This window comes from Epinephelus fuscoguttatus, linkage group LG22 (genome assembly GCF_011397635.1).
Source record: "Epinephelus fuscoguttatus linkage group LG22, E.fuscoguttatus.final_Chr_v1".
Taxonomy (NCBI): domain Eukaryota; kingdom Metazoa; phylum Chordata; class Actinopteri; order Perciformes; family Serranidae; genus Epinephelus; species Epinephelus fuscoguttatus.
This window is the reverse complement of record NC_064773.1, coordinates 24,656,843-24,673,948: the sequence shown is the minus strand read 5'-3', so window position 1 is coordinate 24,673,948 and position 17,106 is coordinate 24,656,843. Positions and strand designations below refer to the sequence as shown.

The window sequence follows — 17,106 nt, the reverse complement described above, 5'->3', positions numbered from 1 at the left end:
CTGCTTTGATGCAGGTAATTGGAATCCAAGATGGCCGATGAGGAAGAAGTGGTTGAGGAGATGCTGTGAGTACCTTCATTGAATTTTAGTAGCATCTCTAGAGTTTTAAGTTAAATCAACAGACAGATCTGAGCTGATATTCAGTCGATTTGCTCCAAAAGTTCACATTTTCACTTCCTTTTTTTCAGGGAGGATGGTAAGTAAGGGTTTGAGAGCACTCACTGTGTTTTTCAAAGCAAAATGTCACTTTCAAGCTTCAGTTGCAAGACGTAGCTGACCTTATTATGTCTGCTCAGAGGAAGAAACCCAGCAAGAGGAAGGTAAAGGCTTCTGCATGGCTTCATGTGTGTATCTTCTTGTCTGTTGCTGTCAGTGATAAAAGCCACAGCAAGTTGGCTGGGTTTCTTTTCTTTTTTTCTTTATTATCGGTGCAATATAAAAAAAAAAATAAAGTTAAACATTGTTGAACATGTCAGAATGTGTAGACAATAAGACAGAAAGCAAAACAGTTTATGACATCAGACATGGTAGTTACTTTGAAGGTGTGGGAGGCCAAGTTCATCAAGTTCATCAGTCTAAGATATATTGTGATGGTGTCGTGTGTGTGTTTGCGGTAAGTATCAACAGTCTGGACTTCAAGGAGTTAATAAGTGGTGGCCAAACCGTTGGATTCTGTGGTTTGATTTTTGATGGGGGCAGACAGGTTTTCCATGGAAATGTAGGGAATTAGTTGGCTTTTCCAGTGTGCGTGCGTTTTCTGTTTGAATGTTACCACTTAATTTATCAACACTGTCAACACATTCTCACTCCCAACCAATCACTGTATAATCAGATGGACAACATGTCTCCACTTCCTCCCACTGTAAAAAATGAAGCCAAAATATCCCCGACACAGCCACTGCCATCCTGGCACTGGTGACGTTTTTTGGACACAGAGTCTTTGTCGTACCTCTGTGATATCAAGTTTCCTTCATCCAATCCAATTTCAAGGAGCATCATTAATTGAAAGCACACTAGCTGGCACACATAGCTGTCAGTCATGACGTCAGCCTCCCTTTTAATAGTATCAAGTATGTTGTTATAATCAAACTGGTTAGTGGGTAGGTTTAGAAAAACAATCCTGGTTTGGGTTAAAATAACTGGGTAACAGTACCATAACAACTGTGTCACTTGACCACTTTTTCACGTGAAGTACCCCAGGAACTATGGTTTAAAATACTCAAATTGAAGCCTGGTGTCACATGGGACACAAACAGCAGTCTCCTAAGTGAAAGTCGTGTGTGTTTTTGACCCATCTATCACCACTCCCTCCTGCCCTACTCTGACTTCATGGCTCTTTCTACTACATTATTGCTCTGGGCAGGATTACATTGGAGTTTAATGAACGCTCGAAGCATGTCATACAGGCGGTGTAGGTTGCTGTGTGCGTCAGTAACAGAAGCCAAGGGCCACTGACGAGGCTGCTGTATTTGACGCCCTGGGAGTAAGAATGTGTTGGCACAGTTTTGTCAGCTTCATGTGTAACTAGCTTTTTTGTTGAATTATCTCTGTCCCATGTTTACCACTGCAGTGCTTGATATAACTATATTATCACTGTCTGACAAAGTTTGCACGACAGGTTTTCTTTAATGGCTGTCAACTAAAGTTTGGCTCATCCTGATCAACCTGTGTGTGTGTGTGTGTGTGTGTATATATATGAAATACATATATGTGGCATTTCATTCATGTCTTTGTGGTCAGACAAGCACTGTAATATTTTCATCGAAAGGTGTCAGAGGTGGAAGAAATACTCGGATGTTTCAGTAAAAGTAGTGACATCTCACTATTACAAGTAAAAGTCCTGCATTCAGACTTACTAGAGTGAAAGAACAAAATATTTGTATCAACATAGACTTAAAAGTACCAAAAGTGAAAGAACTTGTTTTGCAGAATAGCCCATTTCAGAAAAATGTATATTTTGTTACTGGATTATCATTATTGTTGCATTAATGTGTTCAACACTGTAATGTTGCAGCTGGTAAAGGTGGAGCTTATTTTAAAGAGTTTATATACTGCTGGGTAGTTTGTAATAATACATCATTATATTGTATTAAAAATCTGAACCTGCAAAGTAACTTAAGTTATCAAATAAAAGAAGTGGAGTAAAAAGTAAAACCATTACTTCTGACATATAGTGAAATAGAAAGCAGCACAAAATGTTAATTTGAAAGTACTGTACAAGGACCTCAAAATAAGTAGAGTAAATAAAAAACTATCAGTGGTGGAAAGTAACTAAGTACATTTTTTTTGCCAATTTTCAAACCTATTTCTGTCTTTCTTTTTGTTTTACATGGATCAAACAATAAAACTAAGCCATGTTGATCAAATATTAACAAAGACTCTTTGACTGAATTGTCTATTTATCGCGTAAAATGTCTTCAGAAACATATTTATGTGCGCTGTTTGGTTGTAATATGAGAATTTTGATCAAGAAGTGGATGCTGTTTCTTGTATTGTAAAAACGGAGGCTGAAAATACTGAGATCGAACAGTAAAATAAGGTAGTGCTGATCAAATATAAACCACGATTCTGTTACATCGTTGCCTATTTCTCACCTTAATGTTTCCAGATGAACCATAATTAACTTACTTTTTAACTGTAATTTAAGATTCTGTGTTACGAGCTGGCCGCCATATTGTTTACTGCCAAGCTCACACTACCATACTTCTGCCAGTTTTAAAGTATTTGCATCTTTCTACTGCATAAACAACCCAGTTTTATGAAAAGACCATCTCTCCTGCAGTGACATACTTCTTTAAGTTTATTTTTTTATTTTTAATTGAGTCAAAGATCAGTATACTTCCTCCACCTCTAATTAGCATTGGCTAAAAATCATTTAAATGACAAGAAGTGAGCAGAAATGATGATTATCTTGTTCCTGTTCTGCTGTGTGCTGAAACTTTGCTTTGATTTCTGACACGTTGCAAACAGCTCACAGGCTCAGTTTGTGATCCCAGATTATTTTAGCTTTGGTCACAAAGTCAGACACTGGCATTGGTTTCAGTGCATCCCAAGAGACAGTATCACAGTGCTCAGAGTTTTACTGAATCCCTGCCTCAAGCTATTTACCAAAGTCTCATTGATCCACTAATCCATATTTTGTTCACTCAGTCATGGAGACACTGGAAAATGAAGGTTTGTATGACTTTTTCTGTCAAAAAATATTTCTTCACTCAGGCGTTTCTGGCATATTATTGTAGTGCAGTGTGTTTGTGGTGCCATGTCTTCTTTTGTCATGTTATTTGGCCAACAATAACAGAAAGTGGCATCAATAATTCCTTTTCTGTTCTTGTTTAAAAAAGTTGAAGTTGAAGTTGCTGCACCAGAAGCAGAAGGTAATTCTCCTCTTTACATATTTTCATGTGCCTTTATAATTCCATCTGTATTTTTAAAGAACATAGTAATATTTATATAGAAACAAAAGGTAAGATTGAATGTTTCACTTGATAATATGATAGTTTTCTGTGTAGCACTACTCATTGCATTGCTTGTACCATCCTAAATATTACATGCATACCCATTTTATATTAATAACACACTGTCTCGGCAAAAACTTGTGTTCTTTTCCTGCACATTTCAGTAGAAATCAAACTTTTCTTTTGTTCATCTCTCATTTTCTTCTGCACCATTTGTTTACCTATATCAATATTAGCTTGGCTGTCAGGGAGCTGCGTGACGAGTTAGTATTTGATGAATTCATTCCAAAATTGTGAAAATTGTGCCATCATCTCCATTTACATCCAAGTAAAGCTGAGCAGTAATTATTGTCGAGATCGTAGCTCTCCATGTATTTACTGACAGAATATTGACATTTTAGAGGTTTAAACATTTGAAGCGTTTCATGTAATGTTTCTAAAATGTCAGAACATCTCATTAATTTCTTATCTCATCACACACACTGCATGACTTAATTATTTTATGATTGCAAAGAAAACTTATTGAATATAATGCCCCTGGATAATTGTAAACATATTGCTGCATGACAGTGTGACACATCTAATCATATTTTCATTATTTCACACCACTTTAGCAACTCCCACGGCAGAAGGTAATGACTTTTTCTGTTTTACTGTTAAATTCTATTATAATAGCCATCTTTGTATGGCTTACATTTACAATGGACCAGCTCAGACAAATATATTGTATACATCAGTGGTGTGGACTTGAGTCAGACTCGAGGCACAAATTTAATGACTCTATACTCAACTTAAAAAAAAAAAAAAAAAAATTAAAAAAGATTAGTAACTCGAGCTGGACTTTAACACTAGTGACTTGGGACTTTGTTTGGATTTTAGGCTTTTGACTTTATTCCATCCCTCCAAGCCCAAAGATTAAAAAGTCTGCCAGTTTATTTCCTGAATCAACTCATTATAATACTGTTAATTCCCAGCAAGTCAACACTGAATTCCCCAGATGTTGCACACTGTTTAAGCCAATCTGACGGCATCTAATCACATTGCAGGAGAGAACCATGAAGGGCCTATGCTACATAGTTGGAAAGCCAGTTGGAAGAAATGATACCAAAGATAATTTTGTTCACTTACAAAAACTACATGGTTGTCAACAAAAAACAAATAGCACTATGCAACACACACAAGTCTGCAAGAAAATTGCACACGGAGACACAATAACTTTCAGCTTTGTTTGAGTTGCACAAAGAATGGTAAGTTGAAGCTGATTGTACCATAGTTAGCGAGCTTATGCTTAGTAGTGCTAATTATTATTACTCCATTGTTAAAATGGCTTTATATTTGGCGGAGAGAACATTATAACTTGTGTGGGACTTCAAAGTTTGGCACTTGAGTGCAAAGACTTGGGACTTACTTGAGACTTAAAAAGCAATGACTTGGGACCTCTACTATACAAAGGTGAAAAGAGGCATAATTATTTGTTTTGAAATATGACATCTGTTTTGGCTGAATTGTTCTCCTAGGTAACATTTGTTATGTCATTAATCATGTAATGTGCATTTACTGATTAACTATTCTCTGTTTCTTTGATTATGATCACTGCCACTGATCAACTGCCTGTTCACATTGCTCACAAAGAGCCTGCAGAAGAAGGTAAAGCCTCGTCTCTCTGCTCAGACTTGTATGTATGGTGTGGCTAAATAACACTATATTATTCTCCTGTGTGTATCCCACCATGTTTGACAGGGGGTAAGACCATGACAAGACCTTAGTGCTGAGATATTTGTAGGAAGTAGTCATTGTAACTTTCAATCTTCTCAATTCCCTGTTACAGATGATTTCGCATGTGGTGCAGTATTGTACCTCATGGCATGATATTTATTCTGATAACACACCTTTACAAAATAACTGCCTCCATTGTCTGAAAGTAAACTAAGCTTCTGTGGCTTGAAACCCCGAGAGTATTTACACCAACTCAGTATGGCCAGGAATACAGAAACTGTTTAGACTCAGTGTTTGTCCTCCTGACATTTCAAAATATATGAAATAGATACCTGACCTTAGTGAATTGGCGTTTGCAAAAACTAAAGTGAATTTATTTGTATTCTGCCACCTGATGCACTAACTTGGCCTTGTGTCCTTTGCCGCAGAATCTCCAGTTGCAGATGAAGGTATACTGATGAGACCTCTTTTGCATGCTGACTACCAAACTAAAAGATATGTTGTTTGAATGCAGCGTTTGGGGGAATATGAAGAAACCCACATCGATATTGAGTGGTATTAACTTCACATATGCTGCTCATTTTACTTTATTGGATGTCATGCATAAAGTGGATACAGACAGTTCATATAATTCATATAATCTTTTTTCATATAACAGTGGTTTTCTAACAAAAGGCCGATGTATGTCAGAATAATGACTTAGTGGTATGAACAGCATTCAGCAAGATTCTTGGTCTAGTATTAATGCACGTTTGTCAGAGTGTGTTATGTGTGTACGCACTGTTATTTTATCTACTGAAGATCGAACTGTTTGACACGTCAGTTGTGAATTTTAAACTGCAAACATGTCGTTTACATAAGATTTATACTTTAAGTTAAACAGATAAACTAATGACAGTAACTTAAAGGGACAGTTCACCCCAAAATCAAAAATACATTTTGTTTTTCCTCTTACCTGTAGTGCGATGTATCAATTGAAATAATGACGTGGTTACTCAAGATAATCCACAGACTTTGTTGTGCAGTTTTATGTGGGAGCTATTTTCTTTCTACTGAACCACACCTGCTAATTGTATTACTGTGCAGAAGGAAGCGTGAATTTACTGCTTGCTCACCTAGCACCACTAAGCTAGCTAATGTTAAAGCTTAGCTGAGGAGGATGCTATTATTGTTTACATCTCAAGCAGGAGCCTCTCATCCATGAGTAGATGCACACTTATTTCTGCCCGGTGATATGGTCGGCAGGTGTATTACAGTAGAAAGAAAATAGTTCCTACATGAAACTGCTCACAGCAAGGTCTGGAAAGAGCTATTGCTGTTGAGTTTTTCAAACAGATTTTTTGCCACCACAAGCCGAGTGCCATCTTGTTCCATTATATTGGAGAAAAGGCAGACATCTCTACAGCTGATACATTAATGAATAGCACTACAAGTAAGAGGAAAAATATGTTTTTGATTTAGGGATGAACTATTCCAAAACAATAAATGGCCGCTATAGTAACTGTAATTATCCCTTTTTTATTGTAACAGATGACTCCAAACCCAAACCAAAGTAAGTCTTTTGTGAAGTTTAATCTGTGCACATCAACCAACTAGTGATTAATAGGTCATTTAAAGCTTTGCGTATTCTAACCCAGTTATGCTCTTTTAGGGCATTTGCTCCAGCTATAGCTGTGCCAAAGATACCAGAGGGAGACAAAGTCGACTTTGATGTAAGCGATTGTTTCCAAAGACACATCACTTGTAATAATTTGACTGTATAATGAATGTGCATCTGCAAGAGTGTCTGTGTGCATGAATGTTTGAGTTCATCTAGAATGCAGACATTTGGTCCCTGTGATTTGGAGTCTAGATTATAAGGACCAAAAGTCTGTTACAGTAGTTCAGGGTCAATACTATGACTTTTGCTCAGTGAAAATGCAGTCACTTAAGGTCCTGATAAGTGTGTCAATACAAACATTGTGTTTCTGTAACTGTAGGACATCCACAGGAAGCGTCAGGAGAAGGATCTGACAGAGCTGCAGTCTCTGATAGAGGCCCACTTCATTCAGAGGAAGAAGGACGAGGAGGAGCTCATCGCTCTCGTTAACAGGATCGTAAGTCTTCCAGGAAAGCATGCCAGATCACTGGAGTGATGCGCCACCCAGAAAACAATTACACTGTGTGTGTGTGTGTGTGTGTGTGTTGGCGTGGATGAGCAGGAGAAGCGTCGTGCTGAGAGGGATGAACAGCAGAGGATCCGTGCTGAGCAGGAGAGGTTGAGACAGGCTCGAGTTGCTGTGAGTCCCTTCTAATTGTCATCTTATCTTGTTAAGGACATGACCCCACATATAATTAATCAAGATTGTCCGACTGTATAACAAATAAGTGACACTCTGTAGTGTCACCTTGTTTTCTAAATACAATTAGGGAGTTGGGCATGTGTGTATCCTGGTGGGGAATCTTCTCCAAAGAATATTAACTCATAAACAACAGGATACTCTTTCCTTAATACGTTCCTATTGTGCTCATTTTCAGGTTCATATTTGTATTTTGAGTTTGTACTAGAACATGTTTACATGCTTTATGGTTAAAAAAAAAAAAACACTTTTTTTTCTCATACTGTCTGTGTTTGAACGCCTGTATTCACACTCCATTTAGCACCTGTCTCTTAAAGCCTTCCTTCCAAAAAAGCCCAGTCTTCTCTGATTGGTCAGTGTTTCCGAGCCAGGGAATGACTATGACTGAGTATGGTGGCACTTTCTACTTTGAAAAATCCCCAATAAAATAAGTAAAGAAAAATCTTCACATGAAAATGTTCCAGCAGGAATATGATCCAAAAATAGGGAGAAACAAACAACATCAGCAACCAAGATTACAGGTTTCCCTGAAGTTAGCATGTAGCTACATGTAACAGTGTGCTTGCAGCAGGGAAAAGACTGGAACGGCGTACAGTGGCTCTTTCTACTTTGAAAATAAAATAAACCAAAATCTTTACACGGAAATGTTCCAGCAGGAATATGATATGAAATCAGGGAGAAATCACCTACCAAAAGATTTCATGTCTCCCTGATGTTAGCATTTAGCTACATGTATGTTAGCAGTTTACTCGCAGCTGAGGAATGACAGTAAGAGAGAAAAGTGGCACTCTTTACTCTTTTGGTGAAAAATCACCAGTAAAAGCTTCTAAACACAACCGGACATGTTCCAGTAGAAAAATGATCCCAAATCGTGGAGAAATGATCAATATCTGCAACCAAGCTACATGTTTCCCTGACATTAGCATGTTGGTACATGTAGCAGTGTATGTCATGGAAGCACTTACAGTAATGTGCCTGGAGCAGATGACCATATAAAGAAATCTGTCATGAGCCGATGTCAGCTTCTCTCGAACGTAGAGAAAAAATGTTGGAAATTCAGAACGCTCTGAAGCCTGAGGTCTTTGCTCACACAGATTATTTTTACAGACGTTTCTCTCATTACTAGAACTTGGCCACATCTAATATAAACGTCTGACACTGTAACATGATATATTTAACAGAAAATAAGGAAAAGCCTAGTAAGTCTCCTTTAATCTTTTCCTGAGCTTTTCTACTTCTGCTTTGACAGGTTTGGTGCTTTACAGTGTGAATGTAATTCATGCAGTGTACTGATGTCATATGATAAAATTGCCTTGTGCAGCTTTGATTTGATGATGTAGGATTTGATAACTTGAAGTCTTTGCCTATAGGGGACTCTTTTCTATATGTTGCAAATAAACCTGCATTATATTAATCTTTGAAGCTACTATAATCAACACTTTTAAAATAACAATGGATCTGATGACCATGTGCAATGTGAGAGCAGTCACTCATAATGATGAACCTCCAGAGACTGATCACCCGTCTCTGCAGCTCCCATCAGCTCTACTGATCTTTATAGTATATTTTAGTTCATTGTTTTAGTTTGTCGTCACTGTCACAGCATTGTTGTCAGGGTGTGACAGGCGGCTATTTTAAGTGAAAAACTCACTGTATAGTCCACACTATCTGTTCAGCTCCAAACTGTTTCTTTCTCCTATGACCATCTGTTCCACAGGAAGAAAAGGAGAGGAAGGAGCTGGAGGAGGCACGTAAGAAGCAGGATGAGGACGCCAAGAAGAAGAAGGCTCTGACAAACATGACTCAGCAGTATGGTGGTGTCCAACAGAGGGTCAGTCACCCACACACAGATACATAGATACTGTCGCTGAGATAAATGAGAGAAGACAAAGACTCTTACCATGACCATGAATACAGTGTGCATGTTTGCACTTCAAATAATAGGAAATGGAATCAGAGAATCAGACTTTGTGGCATCTTTGATATTTTTCTTCTTTTTTTGGTATTCTGTCAACACATCCACTTGGATTGATTCTCCCCATCCAGCAAGATGGAAAGAAGGGAGCGAAGAAGCAGACAGAGAGAGAGAAGAAAAAGAAGATCCTGGCAGAAAGGAGGAAGCCTCTCAACATCGACCATCTTAGTGAGGACAAAGTCAAGTAAGGATACTTTGTTTTTACTTGCAGTCATTGTTCACAGTCCTGTAGTCAGGCTAATATCCACATTTACGGTCTGATGCAGATGATTTGTTTGTGAATAAAACTCTCATCAATTTCCCATTTTTTGTATCATAGAGTTTTACAGTTTTGATATGGCCTTTTAGCTTCCTGTTTCTCAGGTACTCCTGGTTTTTGCTCCACAGGGAGAAGGCCAGTGAGCTGTGGCAGTGGCTGATGACACTGGAGGCTGAGAAGTTTGACCTCAGTGAGAAACTGAAGAGACAGAAATATGATGTAAGTACTTTGCCTCGGGGTGTCTGTGTGTCAATTGCTGGAATACCTTACCTACTTTTATAGAAACAGTGTTGTTACAAAGCAATCTGGTTAAGAAAGTAATGGTTTTTAAAGGGATTAATTTGACATTTTAGTATATAAGCTTTTTTAGAAAGTTAGATGTGGTGATTGATAAAACTCTCATGTCTGTTTACAAAACCAGAAGCTGCAACCAGTTAGCTTAGCTCAGCTTAGCTTTGTTACCTTTGATTAAAGCTAGGCTAGTTGTTTCCCCTACTAAACTAACCTGCCTCTGGCACCAGCTACATATTATCCGCACTGACATGAGAGTGGTATAAATTTTCATTTCTAACGCTTGGCAAGAAAGTTAATATATTTCAGCAAATGTCTTAATATTCCATGGAGGTCTTTGCTTATGAAAAAAGGGAATTTAAGGTTGTAATTATGTGTTTCTTAAATAGAAATGCTTTGGTGTGGCTTAAAAGCCAAAGACTATCTATGATATTTTTACTACTTATCCTGATTTATATACAGTGGTAATGTAGAGCATGGGATAAAATGATGATGACAAACATTGCAAATTGATGATACTGAGCCCACAGCCCTGAAAAAGCCACAGAATACGAAAGCTGAACCGGTATGTACTGTGCTTTTAAGTGCAAGGCTGTCCTGAGGGTGCCTATCTAAAATGAATGTGGCTTGACTTTCAGATCAATGTACTCCAGACCCGAATCAATGAGCAGCAGAAGTTGTGAGTAACTGTTAATGAGGAGTGTGAGCCTCTTGGTTGTTGTGTAGTTTTGCTGTCGGTGTGTTGAAGGGCCACAAACCGAGCCTCAGACAGTGAAGCAGGAACAAAGCTGGGCGACCACAAAGTGACTGAGTCACCAACAGAAGGTGAAACAAGTAGTGTGTTCGTGAAGCCTGCAAGAAGCTGCCATGTGGTTGTTTAGTACAGCCATAGAAGTCCCAAAAGTCAGGTACTCTGTTACGACAGCTACTCAGTTTAATGATCAGCTCAGTCAGAAAGACTGGAGGTGAGTCCCCGTCTGCAGATGAAATTCTTTGGATGTCAGGTGAACATATCTCGCTCTGCGAAGCTCTTCTTTAGGACCACGTGGTCCGCTCTTTGGCTAAACTGGTGTCCGCCTGTGTGTTTGCTGTTGTTTCTGTGCTTAGCCAGTCCTCCATGTTTGTCCCCCCACAGATCAATCAGCTCCAGACTCGCATTCAGGACCAGCAGAGGTAAGTAGGAGCCACCTCTGAAACATAGTCTCAGCCCATATTGGTACTGAGAGTATCTTTTGTTTCTTGGAAGCTACTGATGTAGTATCGGGGTGGTTTTGGTCTTTATTCAGAGAGTCCCAGGAAATGTTGAGGGTTTTCATGTGCCATGATATTTCTTCTACAACAAGGTCTTTTGACCTCACTTCATCTGACTTGATCTACGACTTCAGTTTTTCTAAACTTCCTGTGGCTGCAAATAAGTAATATATAGACTGTGATATTTAATTGTTTGCTTTACCATAGCTTAGTATGCCATAAAAAATGTCATAGTATAGTATGCCATCAAAAAGTCCTAAAAGTCATACTATGGTATGCCATAAAATATGTTTTAGAATCAGATACCATACTGTCAAAGTTTAATATTTCACAAAACGCGTAGTAAAAAAATATTAAATTAAAAGTATGCCATAAAGAATTCCACTCAAGAAATCATGACAAAGTATGCCATTAAAATGTCTAAAAAATATATAGTAAGTATGCCATACAGGTGTCATAAGAAAAATCATATTAAAGTATGTCATAGAAATGTTACTGTATGCCATTCAGAGTCATAATATGACCAATATGTCATGCTATATGCCATGACATACATCACTGTAGATTAGTTTTAGTATTACTAGTATAGTATGTGATAAAAAAGTCATGTTACACTATGTTATGTAATGGCATAATATATTCTAAAAAAAGTTATATTTAATTACAAACAATAATACATCATAGTATAGTACATCATATAAAAAGTCATAGTATAGTATGTAATAAAATGTGTCATAGTATAGTGTGGCTTAAAAACACTTATAGTATAGTATATCATAAAATATCATAGTATAGCTTGTCATAACATATGTTATACTATAATATATATTAGAATGTGTCATTTAATAAGAAAGTCATGTCACAAAATAATTCACAGTATAGTATGTACTAAAAGGTCATATAATAGTATGTCATAAAATGTCACAGGATAGTATATACTAAAATGTGTCCTATTTTAGTATGCAATAAAAAAAGTCATAGTATATAATATAATATACAGTATGTAGTAAAAAAAAAAAAAGCCATAGTATAGTGTGGGAAAAAAGTCATAGTATTGTATGTCATAAAATGACATAGTATAGTATGTAATTATAAAAAATGTCATAGTATTTATGTATGGAAATGTCATAGTATAGTATGTGGTAATAAAAGTCATTGTGAAAAAACATCATTGTATAGTATGTGATAAAAGAAAGTCATAGTGTAGTATATCAAATAAATGTTATCATATAGTTTGTGAAAAAATGTCATAGTATGTGACACAAAGTCATAGTATAGTACACGGAAAAACATGTCATAGTCAATTCATTCATTTAATTTTATTTATAAAGCCCAATATCACAAATCACAATTTGCCTCAGAGGGCTTAACAGGATACGACATCCCTCTGTCCTTTGGACCCTCACAGCGGATAAGGAAAAACTCCCCCCCAAAAAACCCAGGACAGACAGATGTGCAATACATGGCATACAGAACAGATCAACATAATAAATTTACAGTATTCCATATGACAAAATGAGACATAAAGAGAGACAGAGAGGACAGGACAGACAGTAATGACAGTAGCTTACAACAGCCTTAATTTAAGTAATAATAATATGATAATAATTACAGCTATTGTGGTACAATATGTTGTACGTTTATGTTAATATAAACTTACAACATATTGTACCACAATAGCTGTAATAATACTATTATGATAGTATATGTATGTGACAATAATCCTGTATCGTGTGTATAATAACAGTGAAAGTATGACTAATAATAACAGCAGCAGTAGGAGGCATCAGGCAGGACCACGGCAGCAGCACAACCACAAAAAAAAAATAAAATTCATAGTATAGTATGTGATAAAAAAGTCATAGTATACTATGTGGGAAAAAATGTCAGTCTAGTATGTGGTGAAAAAAAAAAAAGTCATAGTATAGTATGTGGTAAAAAAATAAGTCATAGTATAGTATGTGGAAAGAATATAGTATGTGATAAAAATGTCGTAATATAGTATATGAAAAAATTGTCAGAGTATAGTATGTAAAACAAAAATTGAGTATAGTATGTCATAAAGAGTCAGAATACTATGTGATGAAAATGTCAGTATGTGATGAAAATGTCAGTATAGCACATTGTAAAAAGTCATAGCATAGTATGTGATGAAAATGTCATGGTATGGTATGTGATAAAAATGTCATAGTATAGCATGTCAAAAATACTCAGCATAATATGTTGAAAAAATTGATTAAAACAACATAGTATACCAAAAAACTGATAAAACGACATAGCATAGTACATTGAAAAAAGTGATAAAAACGTCATAGTATAGTGTGTCGAAAGTATTCATAGTATAGTAAATTGAAAAAAATTAAACTACATAGTGTGGTACGTCGAAAATAGTCATAGTATATTATGTTGAAAAAAGTCATAAAAACGACATAGCATTGTATGTTGAAAAAGTGATGAAACCGTCATAGTATAGTATGTCAAAAATAGTCATAGTATAGTATGTTGAAAAAAAAGTGATAAAAACGACATAGTATAGCATGTCAAAAATATTCATAGCATACTATGTTAAAAAAAATTGATTGAAAGAACATAGTATAGTCTGCCAAAAAAGTGCTAAAAACGACAGTATGTTGACGTATGTAAACATGATAAAAACATCATAGTATGTCGAAATTATTCATAGTATAGTATGTTGAAAAAACAGACAAAAACGGCATAGTATAGCATGTTGAAAAAACTGATAAAAACGACAGTATATAGTATGTTGAAAGGAGTCATCAAAACGACATAATATTGTATGTTGAAAAAGTGATGAAACCGTCATAGTATAGTATAGTATGTCAAAAATAGTCATAGTATGTTGGAAAAAAGTGATAAAAACGACATAGTATAGCATGTCGAAAATAGTCATAGCATACTATGTTGAAAAACTTGATTAAAACGACATAGTATAGTATGTTGAAAAAAGTGATAAAAACGTCATAGTATAGTGTGTCGAAAGTATTCATAGTATAGTAAATTGAAAAAAATTAAACTACATAGTGTGGTACGTCGAAAATAGTCATAGGATAGTATGTTGAAAAAAGTCATGAAAACGACATAGTATTGTTTGTTGAAAAAGTGATGAAACCGTCATAGTATAGTATGTCGAAAATAGTCATAGTATAGTATGTTTGGAAAAAAAGTGATTAAAAACGACATAGTATAGCATGTCAAAAATATTCATAGCATACTATGTTGAAAAAATTGATTGAAACGACATAGTATAGTATGTTGAAAAAGTGATAAAAACGTCATAGTATAGTGTGTCGAAATTATTCATAGTGTAGTAAATTGAAAAAAGTCATCAAACCGACATAGTATATAGTATGTAGAAAATAGTCATAGTATAGGATGTTGAAAAAGGTGATTTAAAAACATCATAGTGGTGTGTTGAAATTATTCATAGTGTAGTAAATTGAAAGAAGCCATCAAAATGACATAGTATAGTATGTTGAAAGAACTGATAAAAATGACATACTATATAGTATGTCGAAAATAGTCATAGTATAGTATGTTGAAAAAAGTGATGAGAACAACATAGTATAGTATGTTAAAAAAGTGATCAAACTGTATAGCATGTTGAAAATAGTCATAGCATACTATGTTGAAAACATTGATTAAAACGACATTAGTATGTTGAAAAAAGTGATAAAAACGACATAGTATAGCATGTTGAAAATAGTCATAGTATATGTCGAAAATAGTCATAGTATAGTATGTTGAAAAAAGTGATAAAAACGACAGTATAGCATGTCGAAAATACTTATACTATGTTGAAAAAATTGATTGAAGCGACATAGTATAGTATGTTGAAAAAGGTGATAAAAACGTCATAGTATAGTGTGTTGAAATTATTCATAGTGTAGTAAATTGAAAGAAGTCATCAAAATGACATAGTATAGTATGTTGAAAGAACTGATAAAAACGACATACTATATAGTATGTAGAAAATAGTCATAGTATAGTATGTTGAAAAAAGTGATGAGAACAACATAGTATAGTATGTTAAAAAAGTGATCAAACTGTATAGCATGTTGAAAATAGTCATAGCATACTATGTTGAAAACATTGATTAAAACGACATTAGTATGTTGAAAAAAGTGATTAAAAACGACACAATATAGCATGTCGAAAATAGTCATAGCATACTATGTTGAAAAAACTACTGAAAATGACATAGTATAGTATATTGAAAAAAACTGATAAAACGTCAGTATAGTGTGTCGAAATTATTCATAGTATAGTAAATTGAAAAAAGTAATCAAAACAACATAATATAGTATGTCAAAAATAGTCATAGTATAGTAAATTGAAAAAGGTCCTAAAAACAACATAGTATGGTATGTTGAAATAACTGATAAAAATGTCATAGTATAGTGTGTCGAAGTTATTCATAGTATAGTAAATTAAGAAAAGTAGTATATCAAATAGTCATAGTATAGCATGTTGAAAAACTAATAAAAATGACAGTACAGTTTGTGATTTAAAAAAAGTATAGTATGAGGGGAAAAAAGTAATCATATAGTTTGTGGTATGTCCTAAAAAATGTCATCGTATAGTACGTGGAAAAAAGGTCATGGTGTAGTATGTGATAAAGCCATCGTAGAGTATGTGAAAAAAATGTCAGAATAGTATGTGGGGAAAAAACGTTAAAGTCATAGTATAGTATGTGATAAGTCAGTATAGTATGTCGTAAAAAATGTCAGTGTCGTAAGTGAAAAAAAATGTCATAGTATAGTATGTCTTCAGTTAAGTTTGTTAAAGTATAGTATGAGATATGTTACTAGAATGATTGATTACCTTTTAATACTACATCTGCGGAAAAGATCAACTCGTTCGAAATTCCACTGTTTTTTGTATGCAGTATGAACATTACTTCCCCATAGTGTACTGATTTTACTATCAATATTCTAATGCTTTTTTTCCTACTTTTTAAATCTGGTTTCTGTAACACTAAGTACAAATTAAACTGAACAGTCTTCAAAAGTTGTTTGTCAACATTTTGAAGGCAGAAAGCCAAGGTCTGTGTATAACCACCTGGTTAAAGTGTACACTCTGCTTTTCAAGTCAAATACGTGGTAGGTTAAACTGTGGCTATATTAGATGTTACAGGCAAAGGTACATAAAGAGAACAAAGGTAAGTACACAGCTGGGAGGACATAGTCATCATCTGTCAGCTGTATGCTTTGTCTTGTAATAGCATGACGCTTTCAGTGTTTGTCTCAAGTTCACTCTCTCCTTGTTTCAGTTTCTGCTGAACAAAAAAAGGATTTAGTAGAAAAACATACCTGTACTCCTCAAAAAATGGTATCAAAATGTATACTTGCATTATTTTTCCAAATACCTTACTTTAAAGGGAAATAGGTATGTTTTTTTCTTTTTTCCCTTAACAAAAAGCCAATGTGCTGTGATAACATAGATATAAATATTATGGAGACCAAAGGCATTCAAAATTAAATTAAGACAGTGTAAGATGATAACAAATAATTTTTGTTTGATTCCACAGTGCCAAAGGAAGAGGCAAGGGCAAGGGCAGGCTGAGATAGACGCAAACACCAGCAGGAGTTCTCCAAGGAAGTGTCTGAAAATGGGCAGCAGTATCGACATTAATGTACGCTTAAACAATAAAACTGCACTGCAACAGCTGGTTTTAGACAAACAATAAAAAAGACTTGTGCTTTTGAGCTCTTTGTGCCTGTTTTTGTGGTTGAAATGAGTGGATATTTTTATCTTACTTCCTACCATCCCCACACTTGTTAGTTTAACGACTTAAAAGCA

At 35.3% G+C, this 17,106-nt stretch overlaps 1 protein-coding gene across 1 annotated transcript in view; it reads left to right on the top strand.

Annotated features, from left to right (window-relative positions):
- Window positions 1-17,015, top strand: part of tnnt2e (troponin T2e, cardiac) — a 22,986-nt gene extending 5,971 nt beyond the window's left edge. The window contains exons 2-15 of the mRNA XM_049566769.1: window positions 15-65; window positions 189-3,374; window positions 4,070-4,087; window positions 5,088-5,102; window positions 5,600-5,726; window positions 6,702-6,723; window positions 6,823-6,883; window positions 7,151-7,267; window positions 7,373-7,450; window positions 9,228-9,341; window positions 9,557-9,669; window positions 9,873-9,963; window positions 11,171-11,208; window positions 16,835-17,015. Of these exons, the coding sequence (XP_049422726.1) occupies window positions 5,645-5,726; window positions 6,702-6,723; window positions 6,823-6,883; window positions 7,151-7,267; window positions 7,373-7,450; window positions 9,228-9,341; window positions 9,557-9,669; window positions 9,873-9,963; window positions 11,171-11,208; window positions 16,835-16,874 (756 nt within the window). The 5' untranslated portion in view covers window positions 15-65; window positions 189-3,374; window positions 4,070-4,087; window positions 5,088-5,102; window positions 5,600-5,644 and the 3' untranslated portion in view covers window positions 16,875-17,015. The remainder of the gene's footprint in view (window positions 1-14; window positions 66-188; window positions 3,375-4,069; window positions 4,088-5,087; window positions 5,103-5,599; window positions 5,727-6,701; window positions 6,724-6,822; window positions 6,884-7,150; window positions 7,268-7,372; window positions 7,451-9,227; window positions 9,342-9,556; window positions 9,670-9,872; window positions 9,964-11,170; window positions 11,209-16,834) is intronic.
- Window positions 17,016-17,106: the final 91 nt, after the last annotated feature.